The sequence below is a fragment of the Urocampus carinirostris genome, chromosome 12, assembly GCF_059441175.1.
Source record: "Urocampus carinirostris isolate Australia breed hairy pipefish chromosome 12, RoL_Ucar_1.0, whole genome shotgun sequence".
Classification (NCBI taxonomy): domain Eukaryota; kingdom Metazoa; phylum Chordata; class Actinopteri; order Syngnathiformes; family Syngnathidae; genus Urocampus; species Urocampus carinirostris.
In genome coordinates, this window is record NC_142360.1 from 7,536,468 (window position 1) to 7,564,252 (window position 27,785).

The window sequence follows — 27,785 nt, forward strand, 5'->3', positions numbered from 1 at the left end:
CCTTGCCCGCATGTTGGTTTAAGATCAGGTAATTTTGTCATTGTAATCCTGTGCAGTCCTTTGAGACATTTTTGTGATTAGGGGCTATATAAATAAATTTGACTTGACTTGACATTTGAGTAATATTTGTAAAATATTTCACAATACCCTATTTTTAAAATGAATTTCTAAATTACAAAATTGCTTATCATCAACATGTATTTTTATTTCAATTTTTACATGTAATTCATTAACATTATATACATTTCCAAACGTTAACGCCGTGCAGTCCCCACTAAATACCAACAGATGACGACAAGGCGCAGGAAAACCGATTTGACGCCTGTTTAAAAAAACAAAAGAAGAATCCACCCATAATGGAATAACGAGTTTTCTCAGTCCTTCGGCACTTTTACTAAACACACAAGAAAGAAAAATGGCACAGATCGAAAATGTATGCGTTATAAACTTCACAGCTTTTCTGTTTTTGCTTCTCCTGTCACATTACCCGGCCCGTGCTTCGGACGAGCAAACGAAAACGGTGGAGTTTGACGTGAGACCGGGAGGAACCTTCTACACCTTCACTGAGTCCATTGTAAGTATATATATTTTATAGTTTTATATTTAATATGTTTTCCTTCATTTTTTTCCCCAAGATTCCATGGGCTATTTGGAATACTTTTGGAAATTATGGAAATCTCAGGCGTCCGTTATTGTCCACGCATGATATTAACTTGTCTGCATGAAATATTAATAACAGTAATATTAAATATTGTATTTGATTATGGTTCTTCTTACATTTACAACTCGACAGCTTTGACGGCAGCGGTTGTAATATTTTCTGTTTCATTATTTCACCGACTCGGCATCAAACTACATTTTGTCGCCTTTTTATTACGTCACAGCCCGTCAACGACTGACACGTCATTGGCTGACACAAAGGCGCCGTTCATAGGCTGAAAAAAATAGAATTGTAATGATAAGTTTAGTTCTTATTTAGAAACAGCATCATAATGTTTAACCTTTTTATTTTACCTGTCTGATTTTCTGTTTGAATAATTTTATTCTTTCTTAGAGCCTTCTGTTCAAACCATCCTGGATATTTTTTATATGTGCCGATTGCCCCTCTCATTCTTAATACAGTTGTTTATTTTCTTATAAATAGAAAGTAGCCCCCCGGGATACGACATGAATCTGTTCTGAGCTGGGGATCGCAGAGTGAAAGTGCCTTCTGACGGGGGATATAATCATATGGTAATTCGCTAACACCCGGTACCCCTGGTAAAAACATGTAAATAACAAGGTAGTAGATAGTACTACATATGTGTAATTTACATGTATGGGATTAAATATTTGTAAAGTGTCTTTGTAAAGGATAAACACAACTTAATTATTAACCTTTGGTTTGATTTGACTTGAGCTGGTACAGTGGAGTAGCAGGTGGATGCAGAGAGAGGGAGGAGACGGCAATGGAAAATTAAAATAGAAACTGTTTTTAAAACTTCCATTTGCAAGGATTGTCATATTCTTAGAAGATATACTTGTTTTAATCATATCCCTATTTAACAATAATCCCAATCATTGATTGTTTACGGACATGAAATTTAGCAAGGCTAGCCATTTGTGTGCTTTTTTTTTTGAATTCTTGATAATAACTATAAACAGAGACATGAAAGCCGGGGGGAATCGGAGAGGAGGCGGACTTGCTAACACGAGGTGGTGTATCCCTGGATTTTCACAAAGAAAAGATTTCCATCTGCCGCAGGAATGTCGAACTTTTGGACTGGCGTGACGTCATCCACTCCGCTACAAGCACCCTCGGGCATCATGTTAATCTGTTAATAAACAACGGGGTAGACTGCTGGAAGTGTGAATTTCCCTACGGGGATGAATAAAGTATCTATCTATCTATCTATCTAATCACAACCTTTGTTTTCATTGTTGTTTTAGCTTCTCCCTTTAGCATCACTGCAAACCATAGGATCCATAGTGAATAAATACAGTAAAAAATAAACACGGAATCACATATTTGCAAAGTCTTTACAAAACACCAGATTTTTTAATTTAAAGGATTGCTGGGATTCTATTGTAAGGAGTCTTAGATTGGTTAGTAAAACATCGTCAAACTAAATTTATAGGGACAGTGTGTATCATTGAGTGCCTCCAGTAGGTAAAGTAAGACATCAATCATTTTAAAGAAAGCAATATTGATTTGAATCACAAGCAAAAATGCATTAACTATCATATCAACGTCCACTCCTAATCAAGCAATGGATTTTCTATGTTTTTTCCTTTTTCTGTTTTTACCTTTTTTTTCTCTTTCATCCATGACAGGCAGGGCAAAAAAAGAAGAAAAAACAGTGCGTTTTGGTCACTTTAAGTCTTTGTAGTTTAGAGTATTCCTTGTGCTTTTTAGCACTCATTTTTGGTTACACTACACAACTTATTGGCAACTGGTGGTCAAATATTACACTCTGTCCCTTTAACCCATATCAATTTTGTAACAGCACATTTATTTTCATTTTTATGCCATAATGATTATAAAAAAAATAACAACATTGAATTAGGGTGGCAGTAGCTCAGGAGGTAAAGTGTTTGTCAGGGGATCAAAAGGTCGCAGGTTTGATTCCCTGCGCCTCTGTGTTATATGTCGAAGTGTCCTTGGGCAAGACACTGAATCCCTATTGCCCCCGATAAGCAGGTAGTTGTCTTGCATGGCTGACGCTGCCATGCGTGTGTGTGAATGGATAAGTGTGAAGCACATTGTAAAGCGCTTTGGGAAGTCTTCATTTACTAGAAAAGCTCTATATAAATGCAGACCATTTACATTGAATCCGACAAGCTATATGAAACAAAATGTGCGGAATGTTAGTTTGTTTTGAATAATTCTACAATTACGAAAAAAAACAAAAATTATGTTTGAACTGAAAGTACACTTGAAAGTGGACTTAAAACACAAAACCGACCAAATATTGACTTGCGTAATGTTAATATATGTTTAACTTTGTCACTGAGGCTATGTTGTCATTCTCTGTTTTTCAGGGTGATTATGAATGCTCCTTCTCATTTGCTGCACAAGGCGGAACCAACGAGGTTGGTGTCGTTTCTATTTCCATCCTACTGGAATTTCAAGTTTTGTATTTTTGCAGTAGGCACACATGGTTTTCCAAAACGCCTTCAATAAAAAAAGGGTCCAAAATATGCAACCGCTCAAATCTTTTCAGGGTTCCCACGGATCTTTGAAAAGCCTTAGAAGGCAATGAATTCATTATTCCAAAAATAAGGCCTTAATTACCGTTGAAATGTCTTAAATCCAATTTTTGAAAGTCTTAAAAATGTGGCCACATCAACAAGATTTATATTGGTTTGAATTAAAAACATTTAGTAAAAAAGTAATTTCTCATGCATCATGGTAATGCTTCTTGAATGGAGCAGAAGAGGTCTTTGGAATTGTTAGTTATCTGCCAGTTTTGACCGAGGATCTATGAAGTGCTGTAGACATCCTTTTTATTTATTTTTTTAATGTGGAGGGATTTTTCTAATTTTAATTTTGAAAATTGTTAGGATTGTAACGTACAATTCTTTACTACAATCAGTAAACGAATTTTCCTCTAGGTCTTGCTTGTGCTCTACCATCTTTTTTTTTCTCTGAAGGATGCTGGAATTTCCTACACTGATGAAAACAAATACATTATTAGTTTGAGTTCTTTTAGTTCTGATATGAATTACTAATACCAAGAAAATGGAATCAATGAACCATGCCAATGGAAATAACACACATAATTTACTAACACAGAGAATTAATGATAGGAAAAGGAAAAAGGGTGGGGAAGGCGCCGGAGATTATGTGAATTTTCGACCGCTGAAAGTAGCACAAAACGACAGTTTCCCGCTATCATGCTAGTCGATTTGGGGGGATTCATGTTTATTTGTACAGCCCTTAACCACAGAAAAAAAACGCTCATTCCCAAGAACCAGCAAACATGGTGTTGTGTCTGAAACCGTCATCTAACTTGTTGTGGAGAGATTTGGTTTCGTGCTCCCTGCGACCTCCACTAGAGGCCCATGCGCTGGACCCACAGCAGCAGTGCAGACCCGCACGGCCGCGTGGCGCGGCAGTCATGCGAGACAGTAGAAAAGAGAAGATGAGCTATTGATCAGCTCCTTTTTTTATATGGACCAGGTACTCTTGACCAGATCATGCCTCTTTGGGCACGGTCTTAGATATCTAATTTTGTTTGAATGTCCCTCCACTTGACATAATTACATACGGTGAGAACATTATTTTATCAATACAAAGCCTTGGATGTTTTAATTATATTAAAAAGTTCATGTTATCAGATTTCATTATGGTACATGGTGAATTAGTATGACCGGTAACTGTACAAAAGAGGACATAGTCGTTCCATCCGTTCCAAAATGAGTTCTTTGAAACAAATAAGGTGGAAATCATTTTTTGTTGGGTTTATTTGCTCTACACATAGCTGCCAAGTACTCCGGTTTTGCCGTAATGAGTATGTTTTTCTTCAACCCACTACGGTGATACGGTGCCATCACAGAAACTACGGTTTTCCCCTTAAAAATAAAAATAAAAATAAAATAAAATCGTTAAAACATTCCACCGCAAGATGGAGACAAAGTACCATTTCAAACAACGGCTATATCAGCACTGCCAGTCGTCAGGCTGCATATCCGGGCAAATCTATCCACCAAAGTGCTTGGCAGCCTGATGACTAGGAAAATGATGATGACATCATCTGGATACAAGTGCCACAGTCTGACCCATTCGAAAGAATAGTTGAATAAATCAAAACCATGCACAATGGAGAACAATGAATGATTGGGCTGTAGCTTGTATAACATGGAGAACATTTGGATATCATTAATTTTGCTAAACTGAATCAACCCACGCGTGTTCCAGGCTTTTCAGTCCCTTATTATCTGCTTTTCAGCGAATCAAAATCTTTTGGCCTCGCATGTTCAATTGACTCTGGTGTGCCTTGTTTCACTTTGAGAAGTGACTGATTCAATGGAGCAGTGACATTTATAAATGTGCCTTTGAAATTGTTTGCATGATATATTGAGATTTAGCCTTTAGTTTATTTATTGCTTAAATATGTGCTGAAGTTAGTTAAGTAAAATGGAGAATTTCTAACTTGACCGAACCTGGACCCTAGCGACTCGGCTTTTTCACTTTAAAAAGTTGGCAGTGTGTCTACACATGTTTAAAATTTTGGAGAGTGCGGTGTTTTTCAAGCAACATGACTTGACCTGACTTGACACCAAAATATGATTTTAAAAAATGGTCTCTAATTCACGTGGTTTTCTTGTTTTAATTGTTTTTTTGTCACTTTGGTCTCAAATTTGTTATTAAAGGGCTTTAAAAGGCTTGAATTTGACATTCCTTACACCAGGGGTGTCAAGCAGGTGGCCCGACAAGCAAGACAACACTCAGATAAACGCAAGAGAGAAATGAGCTGCCGGTTGAAATATGTCTACTTGATTTTGCGAAAGCCAGGTGCCTCTCACAAACGCTGTACTTGTATTTCTCTCCTTCTCTCTCCCTCTCTCTCTCTCCTTTTTTCTCTCTCTCTCTTTCTTTCTCTCTTTTTTTCTCTTTCTTTGTTCCTCTTTGTCTCTTTCTCTGTGTCTTTTTACCTTCTTTTGCTCTCTTTTAATAATAATAATAATAATTTCCTTGTATTGTCATTCTGTGTAACAATGTACACAGAACGAAATGTCGATTGCACCTGACCCGATGCAGCCGCAGCCAAGAGAGGTTCTTTCTTTCTCTCTCTCTCTTGCTTTCTCTTTGTCTCTCCTTCTTTCTTTCTCTTTTCTCTCCTCTCTTTCCATATCTCTTTGGATTTTGTTCTTTCTCTCTTCATTTCCCGCTCTCTCACCATTCTCTTTTTATCTCTTTTGTTTCTCTGTCTGTGTCTCTGTCTAGCTATCTCTTACTTTGTCCGACCCTCTTTACTTTTCTCCCCCTATATTTCTTTTATTTCTTTCTTTTTTTCTTTCTCTCTAGTTTACTATCCCCCGAGAGAATGTTTGTTCTATCGTGTGGCCCCTGAGTTAAAATGAGTTTGACATACCGGCCTTATGCAGTAGGAACGCTGCAATTCGAATCAGCACCTGCATGTTAGACAGCTACTATGCGGAATATTATGCGTGACAGAAGGGTGGGGCCCGCCAAGTAAAAATGTCACAGGTGAGGTTTTCATTGCTGTCAATTCCTTCAACTTATTCTATATTTTATGATTTTTTTTTTTTTTTTTTTTCAGAAATGGCAAATGAGCGTGGGCCTTAGTGAAGACAACAAGCTGTTTTCCTGCTCTGTGTGGAGGTAAGGCCAAAATGCACCCACCTCAGTCTCATAGAGTAGACCCCCGGGTTATGACGTCCCCACCTTACAATATTTTCCCGAATAAGATGGGGAATAAGATGTTTTTCGACCCCTTTTTACAGCATTTTCTCCACTATGTAAAATTAACAATGGATTATTTTGCGTGTTCAAAAAAAAAGATTTAAATTTAGCGGTGTTTGTGTGTATGATGCGTCATGTCTCAAAGATTCCGGTCTGCTATTGGTCCACGTCATAAGATGTTGGTCTGCTATTGGTTTGTATCAGAATGTCATAAAGATGTCGCTTTTGGCTCAACTCCCTCCCACATTGCGTTTTTTCTTCATTTATTTTAGATGCTTGTGTTACGTAAAGACTTTGTGGTACAATACAGTATTTTTGTACTGTATTTATCAGCTATGGGTCCCAAGAGGAGAAGCCAAAGCATAACCATGGAATCTAAGCTTGCCATCATCAAGAAATACGAACAAAGCACACACATAGATACTCTCTGTAAGGGTTCTGTCCGTAGCCAATTGACAAAAGGGACCAATACCAAGAATAAGGCGGTGTCTAAAACAAGGACATCTTCAAATCCTTGCCAGTGTAAATTTTAAAACTGGTCTAATTTTAATCTCCCGTCTCTTACCTCGTTTTGAATCCACTCGCTAACTCCACTGCACCAGCTCAAACCACTTGAGACCAAACGTCACTAAAACATATTTTCTTTATATTGATAATGTTATTTAAACTAATACACTTGTATTAACTTTCTGTTGATTACTTTACATCCTTTAAATTTGTGACACATTAAAGGCAAAGGTGGGCGGGTGGTCGAATAGTTCCCTTGACCACTATGGTCATACGATTTCCTGTGGTGTGTCTTGGGCAGGTACAGCCTGGTGGAACCCATCCCTCTCCAGGCCAAGAAATGTTTCCACCCAGTCCTTAGTTTATTTAAGGTAATTTATTATAAATAAATTCATCATATCGAATCTTTGAATGGCAGCAAAGAAAAATACATCGAATAATGAACACAGGTTGAATTAAAATTGTCAAACCTAAATTGTCGTAATGCATTTGTGTATAATGCTTGGTTATACTAAAGTAAATAATTATGTGGGTATAATAATTCTCACTGTATGACGAGAAGGCGTGGATGTAATGTTATGTAATTCAGTAGTAATAAAAAACGCTTACCTACTGCTCAAATGAAAATAAAGAGAATAGCAGTCTTAACAAGACGCCATGTGTTTTAAAAGACTTGCAAAAAGTTGCTCTGTGCTTGATGGGATTGTACATTCACATGCTGGTAACCATTAAAACCAGTATGATCTGTTTTATGTGGGGAAGCAAACCCCTACTCCAAAAAAGGGCCTAGAGAAGAATGGGCGCCGCCAGGTTATACTTGCCCAAGACACGTCCCAGGCGGTAAGGGGTCGGTGTGCTGTGAGAGTACTTACTTTTTACCATTTTTCATATTTTTTCATTTTACTTCGGGCAGCAGGGATTTGGAATGCACTAATCCAATTACCATATATTTCTAACCCCCACCATTTAACAACTTTACCTCACGACCCCCATCTCAGAACGGATTAATGTCATACCCCGCGGTCTACTGTAATTGCACAAATCATTATTCAGAAACCTCCATGAGTAGCAATCGATATTGCTGTTCTTAAAATGTCCTATAGGTGGCAGTAAAACACCAACGAGTGACGTCTTGGTGCTGCTACGAACACTAATATGGAAGTTGAAATTTCTCCTTTGGAAGTTTCAGCACAAAGTAAAAACATTGAAGGTCTATTGTTGGAGTCTCATTATGAAGACAATAAGCAAGTAGCTGATATTAAGCCACGATTAAATATCAATCAATTTTCTCGCCCGTCCTTAGTCACAACAAAGAACGTTCGCAAATTAATGAATATACATGACAAGTGATGGTGTTATTTTCTCCCCGAAGGCCTACAGGGAAATCATATTTGTTTTTCACCGCATTCAAAATGGACTTGCCCGGAACCAAAGTTGAATATGCAAATGCTAAGGTAAGTAGAAACAAAGCTTTTTGTTTTATTGTTGTCTTTTAATTGAATTGTCTTTCTTGTCGTTGATAAGAACGTTGTGAAACATTGTATGCAACAAGATTAGACACAGCACTCCAGGGTAAACATGTAATGAAGCAGGGGTTTCCAACCTTTTTACTTTTTGTTACTACTTAGCGCAAAGGGCTCTCGGTTTGATATGAATTTTCTTAAATTGCAACCTAGCTAGGTGGCTTGCTAAATAGCTAAAATGTTTCTTGATCGTTGGCTAGAAAGGTAAACGGGGAAAATAAAAACAAAAGGGAGCTCTATAGCGAGCTAAAAGAGTAAAACGCCCACATCTCATTCAGATTTAATGTTCCCCTATGTTCCGGTCCCGAGCCTTCGCTCTGAAAATGCTGGTCTATTAGTGATCCCAAGAGCCAACAAGAGATCCACAGGTTCGAGAGGGTTCTCCATTCAGGCCCGGTGATGTGGAATGCTCTGCCCCCTGAGATTCGATCAGCAACATCAGTGGAACTGTTTAAATCTAAAACACACTTCTATTCTATAGCATATGAATCACCTATATTTTATGTTGACAATAGCTGTGTATTATTTGTTAATACAACATCCATTGCAGCCTGGTCAGTCTAGAAGGGGGATTACCTTATGTGCGGTCGGTTTTTGAGTTTAACATTCTGTGGTTTGCAATAATCTGGTCTGCGCAGCCCTTTGAGACTCTTTGTGATTAAGGGCTATACAAGTAAACATGATGACTTGACTAGAACGCTAGCTGGCTAACTAGTTAGAAAGAAGGCCAATATTTAGCCTGATAACGAGCATAGCAGATAAAAGGTTAGTTAGATAGCATGGGAAAAAGGTTAAAAGTTAGCTAGATAGCTTGCTAAATAGATAAAAAGGCAGGAAGCTAGAAAGCTGAAAGAAACCCTGCACATTCTTGCTTATTCACATTATAAGACCCATAAATTAAAATTTATTTTGTTTTAATAGCTGAAAAATAAATAAATAATAAGGTTAATTAATTGGTTTAATACACGTATGGATTCTCGTTTTATTCTTTTAATGAATTGCTTTAAAATAAATATCAATACTTGAATAAATTTATTTGTCCCTGAAATAAAATAACTTATGTTACTACTATGTCGTAATTAGTTATTACCAGGTTAATTATTAAAAGTTGGGTTGATTAGTCTCAGTCAACCAATAAAAAAAAATCTTTCTACCAGAAAATCACAATGACCCAGTGATGTGAGCTATTTTCTGAAGACCTCAACTTTCCTTAGGGGGTACCCTGGTGTTATATAATTGCGCATTTTCCAGTTTGTCGTCGCTTCAGATGTACTCATGACAAGAGTCATAAATGGCTCGCGAGCCAGAGGTTCCTGACTCCTGACATAGTAACAACATAGTAATAATGACATATCAAACTTGTAGCCCTCTGTGCTAATCTGTAACAAAAAAGTAGCTCCACGTTTCAAAAAGTTCTGTGACCCCAGATCTAGAAACAAATTTGAGCAGCAGGAAGGACATTTTTAAACACATCTCGTAAACGTTTCTCTTGACAGCCCGTGATCGGTGAAATATATCAAATACAGATTAAAAAATGGACACCTTATCAGTTCCATCGTGAAGACCGAGTGACAGTTTGGACTCTTCGTTACCTCGAATATTCTCTGAATGTCCGCCCTACCCTCACCATTGTGCTGATCAAAGTGCTTCCCCGCACTCTTGTGGTTTGGAAAGCGCCGAGTCGGCACAAATGTCACATTCTCAAAGCAATGCGCAGTAGACCAAAGTTTTTTTTTTAAAGATCTTTGTGAAGTTCATAAACAAATTTGTTTTACTTTTGAAAACATTTAGAAAAAAATGTCACAACCCCTGTGCATTAGACTTGAACGAGATTGTGATGTAAAAAAATAAATAACTGTAAAGATCATTTAATCGCATCCCTGGTCTGGATTCTGCTTGTGTTTTTGCTACACATTTGCAAATAGCATCATTTTGGTGGCTAGCTTCACTTTAGATGTTAGTATTACTTTAGTAGTTACATTTTGCTAAATAATTAGCATCTATTGCTAGTATATCACAGACTTTAACTGCTAGTATGGTGGACGCAGCCACCAATGCATATTTTTTTGCATTAATTTAATAAAAGAAGTTCACTTTAAATCAAACTCTGTCAGGAAAGGAAATAAGAAAATTTATGATCATATTCAGTTCCGGCAGTCCCTGATTTGGATTTAGCTCATATTTTCGCTAATGCAACCATTAGACACTTTTCCAAACAGCATCGTTTCGGTGGCTAGCTCCAACTTTATCTACTAGCATCACTTTAGTAGTTAATACTCAATATTTGAAACCGCTAATGCTAGTGTCACTGCATTTAATGCTAATGCTAGCATTGAGGAGTAGGACGATACTCTTTTGGTCATGTTTCGATTGTTTGGGTCCCGATTTTTATCACAAATCTACAAGTATTGCGATTCCTTATAATTGATGATTGCGTTTTAATTTTCTTTCCCTAAAAAAAGATAGCAAAAAACGGGGACCTAATATCTAATCTTGCTTTCAAATTGAAAATTAGAAAAAACATACTATCGAAGTAATACAAAAATACTATTACAGTAATACTATAATGCAAAAATACTACCACTGAAACACTACAACTGAAACGCTACAAAAATACAACTACAGTGATAATACAAAAATACATAATAGATAATACTACTATGAAAATACTACAAAATACTACTACAGTAATGCTATATTACAAAAATACTACCACAGAAACACTGCAAAAATACAACTACAGTAATAATCCAAAATACTAAATAGATACAAGAAAAATAATACTATGAAAATACAAAAAAAATACTACTGAAACACTAAAAGAATACTACTATCGAAATACTTAAAAACTACTTCTGAAATACTAAAAATACTACTTCTATGGAAATACAGCCAAAAATACCACTACCATAATACTATAATACAAAATACTTCATAAATATTACAATAGAAATACTACTTAATACAGCTACAGTAATATTACAAAAGTACAAAAGAAATACGACAGAAATACTAAAGCAATACAACAACTGAAATACTTATGTACTGGACACGATGCCACAATAATCGAATCCGGGAGAAACCTAAATTTAATGCCAAATATATAATCACGATATAAACATGAATAGTTGTTTTTGTCCCATCCCGAACAGCATTGTGGAATACGGACACTAGCTGCTAATACTAGAGCCTTTGCCATAATGACTAATTTTACTGTAACGACAAAAACCCTGGCCTAGACATAGCTGGAATTTCCGCTAACACTGCCGCTAGCCAAAGAACCGAATATTAACGTTTTGTTAGGTGGTATTACTTTAACCGCTCGTTTCACTTCCGTAGTTATTGCTAAATAATTGAGTAGCTCATGCTGGTCTCACAAACCTTAACTACAAATGCTGGCATTGTGGACACGGCTACGAGCCACTAATGCAGGGGTCAGGAACCTTTTTGACCCAAAGAGCCATAAAAGCAAAAAATGTTTTAAAAAGAAATTGAGAGAGCCACATCATATATTTTCAGACAAAATTGAAAAAAAAACTGCCAAACACGCTCTCTAGACAAAAGCTGATTCTTCAGCACATTTTATTTCACTGTGCTTCATTTGATGATTTAATCAAATGTACGAAATGATAATAATGTCAAATCCTGTGTCCCAAATCAATGTAAATATGCCATTTACAAGTTGTCTTCCACCTTCAGTTAAGAGTGTTGAGGCCATTTTTTTCCATGAAATTTGTCCTTAATAACGGTTTCAAAACAATGTGCATGCAAAGTTCTTTTGTAAAAATGTCACAAATTACGGCAAACGATAAGCATATCGTCATATTCACTTTCGGTGTAGACTGCACTGAGCGAGAGAGAGAGAGAGAGAGAGAGAGAGAGAGAGAAGGAAGTGCCTTGCGATGTGTGCAGGGATCCTCCCACCTGTACTGCTCACCCAATCAAAGTCGTTTGCCAGCGTTTTTATTTATCAGTTTAAATGGTTTCCTATCGAACTTCTGCATTAAGTTGCTTCGGCTTTATATGGACCAAAATCGGGATGAAATCACTTGACTTTGGAACGCCACAGAGAGATGTGCAATAGTTACATTTTATTTCGGAGCCATATGTACTCCTGAAAAGAGCCATATATGGCTCCCGAGCCATAGGTTCCCTACCCCTGCACTAATGTCTATGCATTGATGCATAGGCGTACAGTAACTGCAGTCCCTGGCCTGAATTTCGCTTGAATTTTCGCTAGCTTAGCCACTAGCCACGTCAGCGAATAGCCTTGTTCTGGTGCCTTGCTTCACTTTAGCCGCCAGCTTTACTTTAGCAGTTAATGCTAAATACTTTATCTGTTAATACTTGTGTCACAACTGATAATTCTAGCATTGTGGTTTCGTCTGCTAAAGCCTTTGCGCTAATGCCTAATGTTAAGTCATGCTAATGTTCCTAAAATCGTGTCAAGGATCTATTAAGTTGTGGACACAGCCGCTAATGCTAATATTGTTGTGTATGCAAGAACCATTGTTTGGTGGCTAGCTTCAATTCAGCCGCTTGCATAAGTTTAGTTGTTAATGCTAAATTATTGAGCAGCTAGTGTTACAGACTGAAAGGACCAATGCTAGTATTGTGGAAGCAGCCATTAATTCATCTTTTTAATCGAACCCTGTCCAGATGGTAGATACATTTCCCCAAAAAATAAACGCGCAATTAGGGCGGCAGTGGCTCAGGAGGTAGAGCGCTCGTCTTGGGATCAAGAGATCGCAGTTCGAATCCCGGCTCCTCCGTGTTACATGTCGAAGTGTCCTTGGGTAAGACACTGAACCCCTAATACCCCCAATATGCAGGTTAGCGCCTTACATGGCTGCACGGCCGCTATTGGGAAATGTGAAGCACACTGTAAAGCGCTTTGGGAAATCTTGACTTGAAAAGCGCAGATCATTTACCGTATTTTCTGCACTATAAGGCGCACCTAAAAGTCTTATTTTTTTTCAAAAGCTGACCATGCGCCTTATAACACAGTGCGCCTTATATATGGCTCAATATTAAATTCGCAAGGTCTCGCAACTACGAGAAACAGCCGCCGACTCCATTTTTCGCGCTGTGCATACTGGGAAATATTAAACGATTGGTAGTTGCCGGGGCTCGTGTTGTATTTGTTTACTAAGTGGCAAAATGGCTACCCCATTAAACTGCTTAATTCATATTCAACAAATACAGTATTTGTCTGAATCCAGGGTTATGACTGGTGAAGATGTAAAGCACAATTTACCTTAAACAAACGCAGAATTATTCAGAATGTCACGTTTGAGAGAGAGAGAGAGCGAGAGAGAGAGAGAGAGCGAGATTCTCTTTCATACGTGCATTTGTATAAGAAAATGGCTCCTGTTAAGAGACACGCGTACAACGCCGAGTTTAAACTCAAAGCGATCAGTCACGCAGCACAACACGGCAATAGAGCGGCAGCGAGAGAGTTAAACTTAAATGAATCGATGGTACGGAAGTGGAGAAAGGATGAAGATAAGCTCCGCCAAGTAAGGAAAACTCAACAAAGTTTCCGTGGCAATAAAGCAAGATGGCCAGAGTTAGAGGAGACACTTGAACAGTGGGTTGTTCAACAAAGAGCGGCAAGCAGAAGTGTCAGTACGATAACTATACGTATGAAGGCAACAGCGCTGGCACAAAAACACCGGACGTGTTGGATGGCCCATTCACTGAGATATGGTCAATTCGAACACAGCAGAAGAAGAATTCGAGGGATTCGTCGATGAGGAGCTTATAGAGTGATCTTTGTTTTTCTTTTGTGTGTTTACGTTTTACATTTTACAGTTATTATGTTATTGCTTTGCACTCGTTGTTTTTGCACATTACGAGTGTCACTTTATTGCGATTGCACTAACGTTTCATTTAAAATAACAGTATCAGACGTTTTTTTCTTTGCGTGTTGACTAAATGGACAAAAAATAAAATGATATGTCGATGTTGTTCAAAGATGTTAAAGATGTGTCACGAAAATGCTTTACCTCAGAGAAAATAATAAAACGGCTGTTTATTTATTTTGGGAGTGAATGGAGTTGTGGAAAGCTTGTTTGTTAATAAAGTTTGACCTTTTTGAATGTTTTGTTGACATTCCCTTGAGCGTGGCAACATCTAGAGGTTGCATAACGTAACTACATTCTCTACTGTAGTCAAGTCGTCACATTTATTTACCGTAAATAGCCCTTAATCCCAAAAATGTCTCGAAGGACTGCACAGGATTACAATTACAAAATTGCACAATTACCTGATCTTAAACCAGCATGCACTTATAGCGCCTTATAATGGGGTGCGTCTTATGTATGGCATAAGTTTTAAAATATATCATTCATTGAAGGTGCGCCTTATAACATGGTGCGCCATATAGTGCGGAAAATACGGTAATTTTCATTAAAAAAAAAAAGAAATGTGATAAAATGAAGATCGTCATATTTTTTTAAAGAAACGGGATATATTCTTTCTTCCATCTGCTAGTATAATATAGTATCCTCCGTTTACATGGAATCGCTTGTGGTTATTTTTTTTTGTTTTTTAATGTGAAAATCTTGGAGGATTAAGAATGTATTGCCGATTCCAATGGAATGTTGTTTATTATTTTCACTTTATTTTATTTTAAGACTTCTGGTCTCCATGGAAACCAACTTTTAACATACTCTTGATTTTAGCCGTTATTTTCCAAATCTAAAAAAAATTCAGAAACGGTTAGGAAAAAAGATGGAAACTTTATTTTGGAGGGGAGTTCATGGAGGGAAGGTTGTATTGGGGCTGATTGTCTTGGCCACGGCTCCGTCACTTCTCTTGCTTGCCTCCACCTGCTTCACACACAAAGAAATTGTGAGTTTAAATTAGGGGGGAAAAAAGCTTTTTTTTTTTCTTTTTTTTACATCTTTCTCATTCTCCCCCCGTTTCCTTTTGTTTATTCACTAACGTTTGACTTTTCTTGCTTTTTTTTTCTTTTTCTTTGTCTTTTTCCCCTAGCTTTTTACTTGTTTTTTAATTTATTTTTCCTTTTATTATTTTCTTCTTTTGTCCATCTTTTTTTCTTTATTTTTTTCTCCTTTTCCTCCTTTTCTTACTAACTTTTGATTTCTTTTTACTTGCTTTCTTTTTTTCTCTATTTCCTATCTTTTCACTTGTTTTTTCTTGCTTTTTCCCTCTATTTTTTCCTTTTATTTTCTTCTTTTATCCCCCTCTTTCTCTCCCCCCTACATTTTTGCTTCTTCTGTCTTGCTTTTCCCCTTTTCCTAGCATAACACTTTTTTTCCTTTTTCTCTTGCTTTTTTTCATTTTTATCTTTTTTTTTCCCTTTTTTTTCCCTTTTTTTTCCCTTTTTTTCCTTTTTCCCTTATTTCTTATTCCTTCCAAGCGTTGACATTTTCTTCCCCTGTTTTCTTTCTTCTTCTGATCCTTTTTCATCCATTTTTTCTATTTTTCCCTTTTTTATTTATTTTCGTTTTTTTGCCCCTCCTCTTATAGGTCATTTCCTGCAAACTGTTAGATAATGATTGGTAATACTTGGATGAAAGCAACAAACACAGTTCGAAGCGTTAAAGCCGAGCCGAAAGAGAGGCAATTCTCATCACTGCAAAGAAATAACCTCCTTCAGTACAAACGGGTTCCCCTTGACCTTGTTGTGGTTCTCCCTCTCCATCATATTCATGACTGCGTGTGTGTGTGTTTTTTTTGTAGTCACAGGTGGCAGTTGCAGGAGGACAGAACGATAAGGATCTAAATTCCGAGGAATACACGGTGCAGGAGTCTGCAGGTGAGCTTTAATCAACTCCTTGCGCTTGTCAGCGGAGGTCACCCCCACATCATCTCTTTCGTTAGAAGTCACTTTAATCAGCGGTGGCCGCTTCCCACAGTACAGTAAAAGAATCAAAAATGTGTAATGCAGTCATTGTAAAAGGACTTGCTTGTGGACGGATTGTAAAAAGTTAAAAGGGCGCTCACAGTTTACAGGGATTCTGATGGGAAACGTTTGAAGGTTATGAGTAGGGAGGACCAAAAATTGATAAATTCGTTAAAGGAATAGAAAATATAAGTTCCTTTTTTTTCTTTTGTATATAATTTACATTTATATTTTGTTTTTAATCACCATTTAATAGTAATAAAACAAATTTGGCATTTTGATCTTTGTATTTATTTTTATATTTTGTATTTTGTTTTCTTATCATAAAATTACATGTATTTTTGTTTTTGAATCGTTTTTAATTTCAAAATTGTCATTTTATTTATCATTTGTATTCATTTTTTGTGTATTTTTTTATTTTCATATATACTTTCCTGCGGACTTGTTCTGAAAATACCCACCCAGTGCTGGGTCATTGTGATTTTCTAGTAAAATGATTTTTCTATTGGTTGACAGACTCTATTTAACACTATTTTTTTAATAATTAATCTGGTAAAACATGATAAGTTGTTGTTTTAGAAATTAAAATCAATTCCAGTTCATGGACTTCACGGACAAAGAAATAATTTATTCAAGTATAGATAATTAATTTAAGCAATTAATTGAGTAGAATGAGAATCTATTTGTGTATTAAACACATTTATTTCTTTTTATTGTTTTTTTTTAACAGAAAATATAACAAACTAAATCCCAATTTATGGGTTTTATAAAGTAAACGAGCAAAAAATGTTCAATTTTTTAATTTATCTATCTATCTGGCTACCTTTTAGGTCTATAGATCGCTATCTTCTACCTTTTTTGCTAGTTAGATAGCTATCCAGCTAGATTTTTACATTTCTTGCATGCTATCTAGCTAACAGCTAACCTTTTTTTGCTAGTTATCAAGCTAAATATTGGCCTCCTTTCTAACTAGCTAGCTTTTTTTTAGCTTTCTATCTGGCAATTTAGATGACTTTTTAATCTTTAAGCAGACTATCTAGCTCCCTTTTAGTCTTTTTATCTATTTATCTTTTTGGCTAACTATCAAGCTACCCTTTTAGCTATTTAGTACATTATCTGGCTAACATGTTACTTTTTTGCTAGTTGTCAAACTAAATTTTGGCCTTCTTTCTATCTGGCTATTTACTTATTTAGCAAGCTATCTAGCTCCCTTTTAGTTTTTCACCGGTTTACCTTTCTAGCTATCTTTCAAGCTTTTTTTTAGCTATTTAGCGTAGTTGCTACTTTTGAAATGCATTGCAAGCTGAGTGCTTTTTGCACTATTTAGAAACAAAAAGTAGCTCACAGCTTGAAAAGGGTTGGAGACCCCTGGTCAGCCCTTTGAGACTTCTTGTGATTAAGGGCTAGACAAATAAACATGACGTGACTTGGCAGATTTGGTCTTCCATCGGCAAGAGGAACGTTCAATAAGTAATTCCTTTTTTTGATCCCCCTCCTGAAGTGACCCACAAGGAAGGCAAGTTCAACGCCCAACTGTCAAAACTGATGGCGATCGGCCGGACGAGACACGTGGAATTGTGAGCACCGCCCGGTGAGCTTGACGTCGACTCTAGAAATCTGCGAGCAGTTTTGTACCTCCCGAGGATAAATCTCATTAACATGTTTGGTGTATACGACGGGAGGGTTATTTCCGCGTCGCTCGTTTTTCGGCTTTTTCATCGAAAGTGCGTCCGTTCGGAAGCATAAACGTGCACTTGTAATCATCGGGGCGCCCCCAGTAGCACTGTAATCCTCCTCACTTGTCATCACATTAAATTTTCCAAAATATTTTCTTCAATATTACTTGCAGCGTTTTTCACACATTATTTCGGGTGTGGTATTTTTACGATGTCTGATCCATCAAAAAATGTGAACTTATTTGTTTTGGTGCTCCTCTGAAGCAATCTGCCACCGTGTACCAAAATCTGTTGCTTCCATCCTCTCGAGGGGAATCATTTCCATAATTCCTCTCCCCCTTTGTGATGAATAAAAAATCCAAACCCAGACATTGGATGTTTTTCCTGTGATTTCGTTTGCAAGGTGCCATCAGATTCCAATTGGTTATTTTTCCGTCTCAGGGGTAAGATTTTCACAACTCCTGCTTGTGATGTTGATACCTTGTTTTCTTTGCGATGTCATCTCTTGCTCTGGTGGCAGCCTGCGTTTTCTTTCAAGGTGATCCCACTGATGACTGGAAAAAAAAGATTTTTTTTTCAGAAAATGTTTTGTTGGTCCTGATTCAATATACTGGAGATGTTACCTGAAATTATATTTGGGTGTTGTTACAAGTTATTCTTTTGGGAGCTTTTTAAGCTACTGTGGGGTCATTACGCCCTGCTACAGACTTCTCCATCCGTTTTTTGCTCACAGACAATTTTTTTTCTCTCGAATTGTATCTAGTGTCGTGAAATAGTATTTGCCACTTTCCTTATTTATACGTATATATCTCTCACAATTGTATCACATCATTTAACCAATTTTAACATCACAAAGAGAGGTAATGAGATCGAACTTCCTGTGTGGAGTTTGCATGTTCTCCCCGTGCTTGCGTGGGTTTCTTCCGGGCACTCCAGTTTCCTCCCACATTCCAAAAACATGCATGTTACGCTAATTGGCCGGTCCAAAATAGGTGTGAATGAGCGAGCAAAATTGTCTGTCCCTCTGTGCCCTGCGACCGGCTGGCAACCAGTTGCCCACTGCCCGAAGATGAGGATAAGCGGTGAAGATAAGTGATGGATGGAAAGAGACAGCACAAGGAAATACAAAATGCATTTGTGAAATGTTGTATCCATTCATTAAGACCTATCTTTCCTCCGTGAACCAAATAGCAAGTTTGGCCACCTTTGGTATTTCCTATTGTTGAAATGTTTATTGACTGTGAGTATACTTCTTAACGGTGTTTTAGATCAACCAATCTGTGTGCTTGCTTCTATTTTTTTCAGATTTATAATAATCTTCCAAAATGAATGTACTGCAAATTGATACTTAAAAAAATATGCAGGGTTTTTACCCTTCAAGACATATTGAGAATTTGAGACCTTTTTCTGTGCTACACTTGTGGCAGCCTCTTTTGGGTTATATGGGTAACTAGAAAGTCGATCCCACAATCGAACTAACTATATTTGTTGTATTTCGTTTTTCCGTGTTTATTCCAGTCATGTTGCAAAAAATATTACATCACAAATGCCCTGGAAAGAAAATAGGGAAGATTGGTTTAAGCCAGCAGCACGGCGGCGCAGTGGTAAGCGCGTGTGCGGCACAGTTCTGAGGTCGTGAAATCGAACCTCCTGTGTGGAGTTTGCATGTTCGGTCCCTTCTCAAGCTTTCTTCTTTTTCCTCTTGTTGAGGCTTTTGAGTTTTTCCTTGCCCTCATGTAGGTTTTAGATCAGGGGATGGGGTCATAATGGTCATTATAACAATCATTTGACAACATTATTGAATCACGATATATATACAGTGGAACCTCGGTTTTCGAACGCCTCTCAGTTCGAACAAATCGGTTCTCTACCAAAAATTTCGAGAAATTCTTGCTTCGCTTTTCGTTCAAAAAATCGGAGTTTAAACGCCGGTACGCTAGGGTGCGATGCTGAGCGGCGTACGGGTGTAGATTGCCCCCACCCCTCGTGAAGAACTGTTATGACGTGTGCGCGCACTTCTTTTTGCTTTTGCTTTAGATATCGGTGAACGGAGTGTTTTAGCCCCTAATTATGCCTCCGAAGAAGGTCGGTGCAAGCAGCAAAGTTGCTACAGGTGAAAAAGGAAGGGTAGTGCGTACAACTATTGCATTTAAGAAAGAAATAATAGCAAAATATGAAGAAGGTGTGCGAGTTTCCGATCTTGCTATACATACAGCATGGCTTCTGCTGAGCACCACAAAGGTAAGAAATCCTATTCATAATTCTTTTCTTTATCCTTTAACCGCTCACCACTTTTTGTGGAGACCCGGGTGCTAAATGACGTGTAAACGACCTGATTTTTTTAGTTGTACACGTTCATGTTAGCGTAATCTTTCGTACGGAAGATTACGCTAACGCAAACGTACGATTAGCCTGGGTTAGCTTCATGTTTACGTTCAGGGTGTTGGAACAGATTAAAATGATTTTACATTACATTTAATGGCAAAAACGATTTTCGGTGGTCGACCAAATCGATTTTCGAACAGGGTTCTGGAACAGATTATGGTCGAGAACCGAGGTTCCACTGTACAGTATTTTACAGTTTATGAAAAAATAATCTTTTCACGTCATTCTCCTCACTCTCTAACAATATAGTGTGTAAAACAAACACGTATTTTTGGGGAAAAAAATTAAAGTTTCAAAGTGGGATCGGACGTGCACCAAGAGTAGACCACAAGGGCCTGACCAGTCCAGGTGAGCACCTGTCCCCCTTCAATCACTTTTTGCAGCTCATATGACATCAGCTTGATCAAGAGTATTCCCCATGGCTGTTTTTTTTGGGTGCGAAACTAAGTTGGCATCTTGGTTGCTGTATTTGTTGCTCTACTGTATTTACAGGTCAAGCTGGACATCAGTATTGTTTCTTAATGGGAGGTCAGTCCACGCTCAACACAAAACCTGCCGAGAGCCCTGCACCCACACCCGGTGTCACATTTTAACCCACCCCCAAAACAACAAGCTTTTATAACCATGTTTTGTTTACATACTTCTGAACAGCTTTTCTTCGTGTTCATAATGAAGCTATTTTGTTAACGCCCTTGAAGCATATTGAAACTGTTAAAAACCCTACACTACGGTATTCTGTCCCAAAAGCATAAATAGTAAGCCTTAATTTTTCACGGGGGTGACATTTATAAAAGAACCCTTCATAGGCATAATCTGTGAAGTAGAAACCCAATTTTTTCTTTTACAATTATGAAATTAAGTCCTATATTATACACTGAAACCAAAGAACATACCCTTTTTACAAACCCAAACATACATTTGTGTTTTCAGTGTTTTTTAAGAATGTGTTTTACGATGACTTTTTTTTGTTTAGTTTATTCTTGAATTGTATAGTTTAGTTGTTGGTGCAATAAATAGTCTACGATTGAAATTGACATTTTGTTGCGTCACACGCGGATTTCAGTTGCTTGACTTTCAAGCTGGGCAACACGGCGGCGCAGTGGTTAGCGCATGTGCGGCACAGTTCATGTCATGGGAACCTTCTGCGTGGGTTCAAATCCAGCTCCAGACTTCCTGTGCGGAGTTTGTATGTTCTCCCCGTGCTTGCGCGGGTTTCCTCCGGGCACTCCGGTTTCCTCCCACATTCCCAAAAACATGCATTTCAGGTGAATTGGCCGGTCCAAATTGTCCCTAGGTGTGAATGAGCGAGTGAGTTGTCTGTCCCCGTGTGCCCTGCGATTGGCTGGCAACCAGTTCAGGGTGTCCACTGCCCGATGATTGCTGGGATGGGCTCCAGCACCCCCGCGACCCTACTGAGAATAAGCGGTGCAGCTAATGAGATGAGATGAGACTTTCAAGCTGCTCAGTATAAAAAGGTTCGAAGTTTAAATAATGTATTGGTATTATAATTTAGTAGAAAAATATTTTTAAAATATATATTAATTTGTATTGTATCTAATATTACGATATTATTGGTAATGTACTGATCAAAGGGACCCCCCCAGCCAAAACGTTTTTCTTCGTTCCTTTGCTTTTTCTTTTTATCTGTAATACAAAAAAAAATTATCAGAGCCTCTAAGAATGAAAGATTAAATAAATCTACTTAAAAGCAATCAATAGCATTAAAATGAGCCCAACTTTGGCTCATTTCATACATACGGTACTCTCTTTTTTGTCTTCTGTATTAAAATCCATCTATCCACTCACTCGCTCATTCACACCTAGGGATAATTTGGACCGAGCAATTAACCTGACATGCATGTTTTGGGGAATGTGGGAGGAAACCGGAGTGTCTGGAGGAAACCCACTCAAGCTCGGGAAGAACATGCAAACTCCACACAGGAAGGATGGTCGTCGGATTAGATCCCATGACCTCAGAACTCTGCCGCGGACGCGCCAACCTTTCCGTATTGAAATCCATTATTACCCAACACCTATCGAGCCTTTTCCGTGTTTGTAAACGATAAAGAAATGTGATGTATTGTCAGTTTTTAGCAGCCCATTGACACAAAAAGATCGTAGATCATCGATAGAAACAGTTCGAAATAGCACAATGTATGTGCTAGCTGCAAGCTAGTGACTTTATTTTAGTCATCAACGCTAAAAAAACAAATGTCGTTTGATGGGCGTTGGATTTCTTCATACGGAGGTATTTGAAAATTGGCCTTTAAAGTGCTTGAATTTGGCCATGAAAAAGGTGTACAAACACTGCAATTAGTTTTTATCATTTTCGAGATATAGCATGCATTTAAAACTCCCTAAAAGTCATCGGTATTGGTTTCCAGAAACAGGATTTATAACTTATAGGTAGGGGGGAAAACGGTTGTCATGCAGCCTGAAAATATATGCCTAGTCCTAGTAAATCTTGGGAAACACTGCAAGACATCCATTGAATATCGCAATGACATTTTTATATGTAAATAGTGGCTCCCGGTTAGGCGCCGTCAAATCTTTTTATGCCTCATGTCATGCCCGAGATAAACTCATTTTGCGCCCTAACGTTCTTAATTTAATCTCTGCTGCGATGCAACTGCGCCGGAGAGTCGCTCGGTGAGCGCGACTCCATTAAAATAAATGTTTCCGAATGCATTTGCGCCATTAGCACGCGTCGTCCCGGGATACGGGCTTTTTGTTTTGCGTGAGATCAAAGGACTTTCATCGTTGCAGTGAAGGGAGGAAGGGTCTTTGTGGGGATGGACTAAATCCTGCAGTACGTACCGGAACATATAGAAGACGGATTGGTTTTACGCATATACATTATATACGAGTCGGGAGGGATTAATTCATTGCGTGTTAAGCCTTCGAGAAAACTGGTCTTAATTGCTGACCCCAAAGCTGGTTGAATATTAAATATATGTCACGTTGACCTGCATCCCTTCACCCAGCAGGCATCGTCCCAATAATAAAGCATCCAAAACGTTTCTCGCGCTCTCCATCTTTATATACTTCACTCGTGTCCTTTTTATGACACTCCAGGCAGCCTTTACGTCGACATTCCCCCCCTTAGTGCTCAGCCATCAGAATATAAAGCACTTTTTTCTTTTTTTTTTTTCTAGATAGACACCAACCTGGCAGATTGCGATGGCGTGCTATAAAAGTCTACTCATGATGTTGCTGCTGGGCAAGCACGACTTTGTTTGCCAGCTGGTCCGACGCTCGCCTCGAAAAATATCTCGGCGGCTGTCATGAGATGTTGTAAATACTTTCATGTTTCACTTTTGATGACTTGACTTTGGAGTTTGGAGTCAAAAGGTTTTAAGTGGCAGATGGTTAACGCGAAAATACAAAAAGATGTTCGCGGTTCTCACCAAACGGCTGAGTTAGACGGATCAGACTTGCCGAATTTAGGGTTTGTACAGCTTTTTCATGGCCAAATCCAAACACTTTCAAGGACATTTTTTCCCGTACTTTCGTAGGAAGGAATCCAGTGCAGATCAAAACAAGGGTCTTTTTTTTGTTCACATTAATGACTAAAAGTTGCCATGTTGCTGCTAGCGTATATACTTTGTGCTAATTCTCACTGTTCCTATCTATGATCTACGATATTTTTGCGAGGCTGCTATAAACTGAGATGAATTCTGCTATTCTGTTTCAACAATGCACACGCAGCTTGGCTACGTCACACTTCTTTACAAACACCGAAAGGGTCCTATAGATGTTTGGTAATAATTAAGTTCAATACGGAGACAAAAAAAATTAAGAAAATACTCTATGTATTAAAAAAATAGTCAAATATGGACTAATTTTAATGATATTGATGGCTCTGACGCAGAGTGCATTCAATCGTTAATCTTAGAGACTCCTAATCTTTCGCGTTTTGATAGTTCTTATTTCAGTTTTTAGTTTTTGCGTGTTTTTCAGACGATCTGTGTCTAAATTGGTGAAAATAGAATTGTAAATCGTTATTTTTAATAGCACTGAAGAGTTAATATTTTCATTTTTTGTTTTGTTGTTTTGCATTTTCAGGGATTTTGTGTTGTTGTGTGACTTTAAAACTGTTCAGCGTGTAAAAAGCTAAAATTGTTTTGTATTTTACATTTTTAAGATCTGTGAAAATTTTAATCCATATTTCATGTGTTTTTCAGGGATACCTTGCAAAACATAATAATTTGGTGCATAATGTTTTATCAGACATTAGAAGACATTTGGGAGCCGAAAGAGACGGTTTTCTAAATAGAGATGTCCTCTTGGGTGCGACCAGTAGGGGGCAGTGATATGTCATAATGCCAAGCCACATGAGCAGTTATACCAGCGTCATTTCCACGCACTTTTTAAAAAATTTTTTTTTTTCATTTATTGAGTGTCCGAGTTACCTGCCTCGACTGTCTCCAAGATGCTTTTCTGTTATAGGTCAATGTCATATAAGCTGCTCGGATATCGTGAAGATGACGATATGGCATTGACTGAACTCCCTCCCACAACCTTTCTCTCTCTTCACTCTGTTCAAAACCTCATGTAACAAAGTTTATTTTGAGTCTTATGAATATTTTTGAATTGTCTTTATTGTCAATGATAACAACGTAAAGAAAACTGTTTGCAACGAGATTAGACATGGCACTCAAAGATAAACACACAATAAATTCTTTAAAAGAGGAAAAATAAGACTTTAAAATTATTGACATGATAGTTCTTCGTTTCGTCGGACCTGCGGCCGCATGTTCTGGACACTCGGGTGAAGAGAGGGGCGGAGCTGTCAACTTATCACCACCTGGTGGTGAGTTGGCTTCGATGGTGGGGGAAGATGCCGGTCCGACCCGGCAGACCCAAGCGTGTTGTGAGGGTCTGTTGGGAACGGCTGGCAGAATCTCCTGTCAGAAGAAGTTTCAATTCGCACCTCCGGCAGAACTTTTACCATGTCCCGAGGGAGGCGGGGGACATTGAGTCACTGAGGTGGTCAAAAAGCTCCTCTGTGGCAGAGCCCTGGGGCTCGATGAGATCCGCCCAGAGTTCATTAAGGCTCTGGATGTTGTGGGCGTTTCATGGTTGACACGCCTTTGCAACATCGCATGGACATCGGGGACAGTGCCTCTGGTCTGGCAGACTGGGGTGGTGGTTCCCCTCTTTAAGAAGGGGGACCGGAGAGTGTGTTCCAACTACAGGGGAATCACACTTCTCAGCCTCCCTGGTAAGGTCTATCCAGGGGTACTGGAGAGGAGGGTCCGCCAGGAGGTCGAATCTCGGATTCAGGAGGAACAGTGTGGTTTTCGTCCTGGACCAGCTCTACACACTCTGGAGGGTCTTTGAGGGTGGATGGGAGTTTGCCTGTCCGGTCTACATGTGTTTTGTGGACTTGCAGAAGGCATTCGACCGTGTTCCTCTGGAGGCCCTGTAGGGGGTGCTTTGGGAGTATGGGGTACCGCACAGTCTTATCCGGGCTGTGCGGTCCCTGTATGCCCGGTGCCAGAGTCTGGTCCGCATTGCCGGCAGTAAGTCGAATTTGTTCCCGGTGAGGGTTGGACTGTGCCAGGGCTGCCCTTTGTCACCGATTCTGTTCGTAACTTTTATGGACAGAATTTCTAGGCGCAGCCTTGGTGGGGATGGAGTCCGGTTTGGGGGCCTCAGCATTGCGTCACTGCTTTTTGCAGATGACGTGGTGCTGTTGGCTTCATCAGGCCGTGATCTTCAGCTCTCGAGTGTAAAGCGGCCGGGATGAGGATCAGCACCTCCAAGTCTGAGACCATGGTACTCAGTCGGAAAAGTGTGGCATGCTCCCTCAGGGTTGGGGAAGAGATCTTGCCCCAAGTGGAGGAGTTCAAGTATCTTGGGGTCTTGTTCACAAGTGAGGGTAGGATAGAACGGGAGATCAACAGACCGGTCGGTGCAGCGTCTGCCGTCATTCGGACCCTGTACCGGTCGGTCGTGGTGAAGTGGGAGCTGAGCCGAAAGGCAAAGCTCTCGATCTACCGGTCGATCTACGTTCCTACCCTCACCTATGGTCATGAACTTTGGGTCATGATCGAAAGAACACGATCCCGGATACAAGTGGCCGAAATGAGTTTCCTCCGCAGGGTGTCTGGGTTCTCCCTTAGAGATAAGGTGAGAAGCTCAGTCATCCGGGAGGGACTCTGTGTGGAGCCACTGCTCCTCCGCATTGAGAGGAGCCAGTTGAGGTGGCTCGGGCATCTGATAAGGATGCCCCCTGGACGCCTCCCTCGGGAGGTGTTCCGGGCATGTCCCACCGGCAGGAGGCCCCGGGGGCGACCCAGGACACGCTGGAGAGACGGCCGGCTTGGGAACGCCTCGGGATCCCGTCGGATGAGCTGGAGAAGGTGGCTGGGGATAGGGACGTCTGTGTTTCCCTTTTAAGGACGCTGCAACCGCGACCCGACCTCGGATAAGCGGAAGATAATGGATGGATGATGGATAGATGATTTAATGATAAAAACAATCTTATGAAAAGTAGTGCAGTAACATATGCTATTGCATGAATGTCATAAAAGGGTGTGAAAAAGCATTTAACAATGTAACGTTAAATTATCATTAACTAGGGAGGCCAGCCATATCCAGGGGGTCTAATTTACCTTCCACCAAGAAGTTGAAGTAACATGGGATTAAACAAATTATTATTGGCTGAATTACTTCCCACAATGCTCTCTTTCTCATTCAGTTGAGTATCTTGTGCAAAAACACAAATTTGTTAAACTATGGGTCTTAAGACCTGCAGTGAGAAGGGAAAAGCTATTACATGATAACCATCGAAAAAAATCTTGAGATCTTTAGGAAATACAAAAAATGCACACGAATCGATAGTCTTCCTAAGATGGAAAGCCATAACTGATTGATGGTTAAGACCATTATTAGAAAAAATAAGGACGTGATTAAAGCAAGGAATTATTCTATGAGTAAGACGATCCTTTCCATTCACCTGCTACTCCACTAAACCAGCTCAATTTACGGACACCCCTGGCTTAGTCTCTTTATTCTCAAGTGTCTATTTTTCAAAATGATCTTATGAATGACAATAAAGACAATTCTGTTTTATGATGAATTTTATATCAATTTTTTTCTCTGCTGCTGCAACTGCAGTCAACTTTTTCCGATAAATTATATATTTTTTTAAAATCGCATTCGTTTTAATGATGCCCCACAGCAGATGCTACCCATTCATAATACATCACTCTCGCATACTATAACTTCACCAAATGTTTTTATACTTTTATCTATTTTATTTATTTCAGAAAGCCCAGCTGGTTGTTTTTTTCCATCGCAAAACCAAATATCCTATTCAGCATGACCAAAAAGGCTTTGGGCTTAAGTAATAGTTATGTTAAAAAATGAAAACTAGAGGCAATTTGCCCAAGATAAATTATTTA

At 38.8% G+C, this 27,785-nt stretch overlaps 2 protein-coding genes across 8 annotated transcripts in view; one reads left to right on the forward strand and one right to left on the reverse strand.

Moving 5' to 3' along the window:
• Nucleotides 1–27,785, reverse strand: part of LOC148354796 (uncharacterized) — an 85,706-nt gene that overhangs the window by 27,675 nt on the left and 30,246 nt on the right. For 3 of the 5 annotated variants that reach the window (XM_088349858.1, XM_088349857.1, XM_088349854.1), the window contains 2 exons: nucleotides 18,469–18,542; nucleotides 14,853–15,275 (listed from right to left, as the gene is read on the reverse strand). The gene's annotated coding sequence lies outside the window, so the exon portion shown is untranslated. Of the gene's footprint in view, nucleotides 1–14,852; nucleotides 15,276–18,468; nucleotides 18,543–27,785 lie in introns of those variants that run through there. The other 2 variants (XM_088349855.1, XM_088349856.1) reach the window with 2 other exon arrangements.
• The window catches only part of mydgf (myeloid-derived growth factor), a 35,405-nt gene continuing 7,944 nt past the window's right edge, over nucleotides 325–27,785 (forward strand). For 2 of the 3 annotated variants that reach the window (XM_088349861.1, XM_088349860.1), the window contains exons 1-6: nucleotides 325–574; nucleotides 3,022–3,072; nucleotides 6,267–6,328; nucleotides 8,289–8,370; nucleotides 16,150–16,225; nucleotides 17,814–17,903. In XM_088349861.1, coding sequence (XP_088205987.1) covers nucleotides 416–574; nucleotides 3,022–3,072; nucleotides 6,267–6,328; nucleotides 8,289–8,370; nucleotides 16,150–16,225; nucleotides 17,814–17,893 — 510 coding nt within the window. In that variant the 5' untranslated portion in view covers nucleotides 325–415 and the 3' untranslated portion in view covers nucleotides 17,894–17,903. Of the gene's footprint in view, nucleotides 575–3,021; nucleotides 3,073–6,266; nucleotides 6,329–8,288; nucleotides 8,371–16,149; nucleotides 16,226–17,813; nucleotides 18,358–27,785 lie in introns of those variants that run through there. The other variant, XM_088349859.1, reaches the window with a different exon arrangement.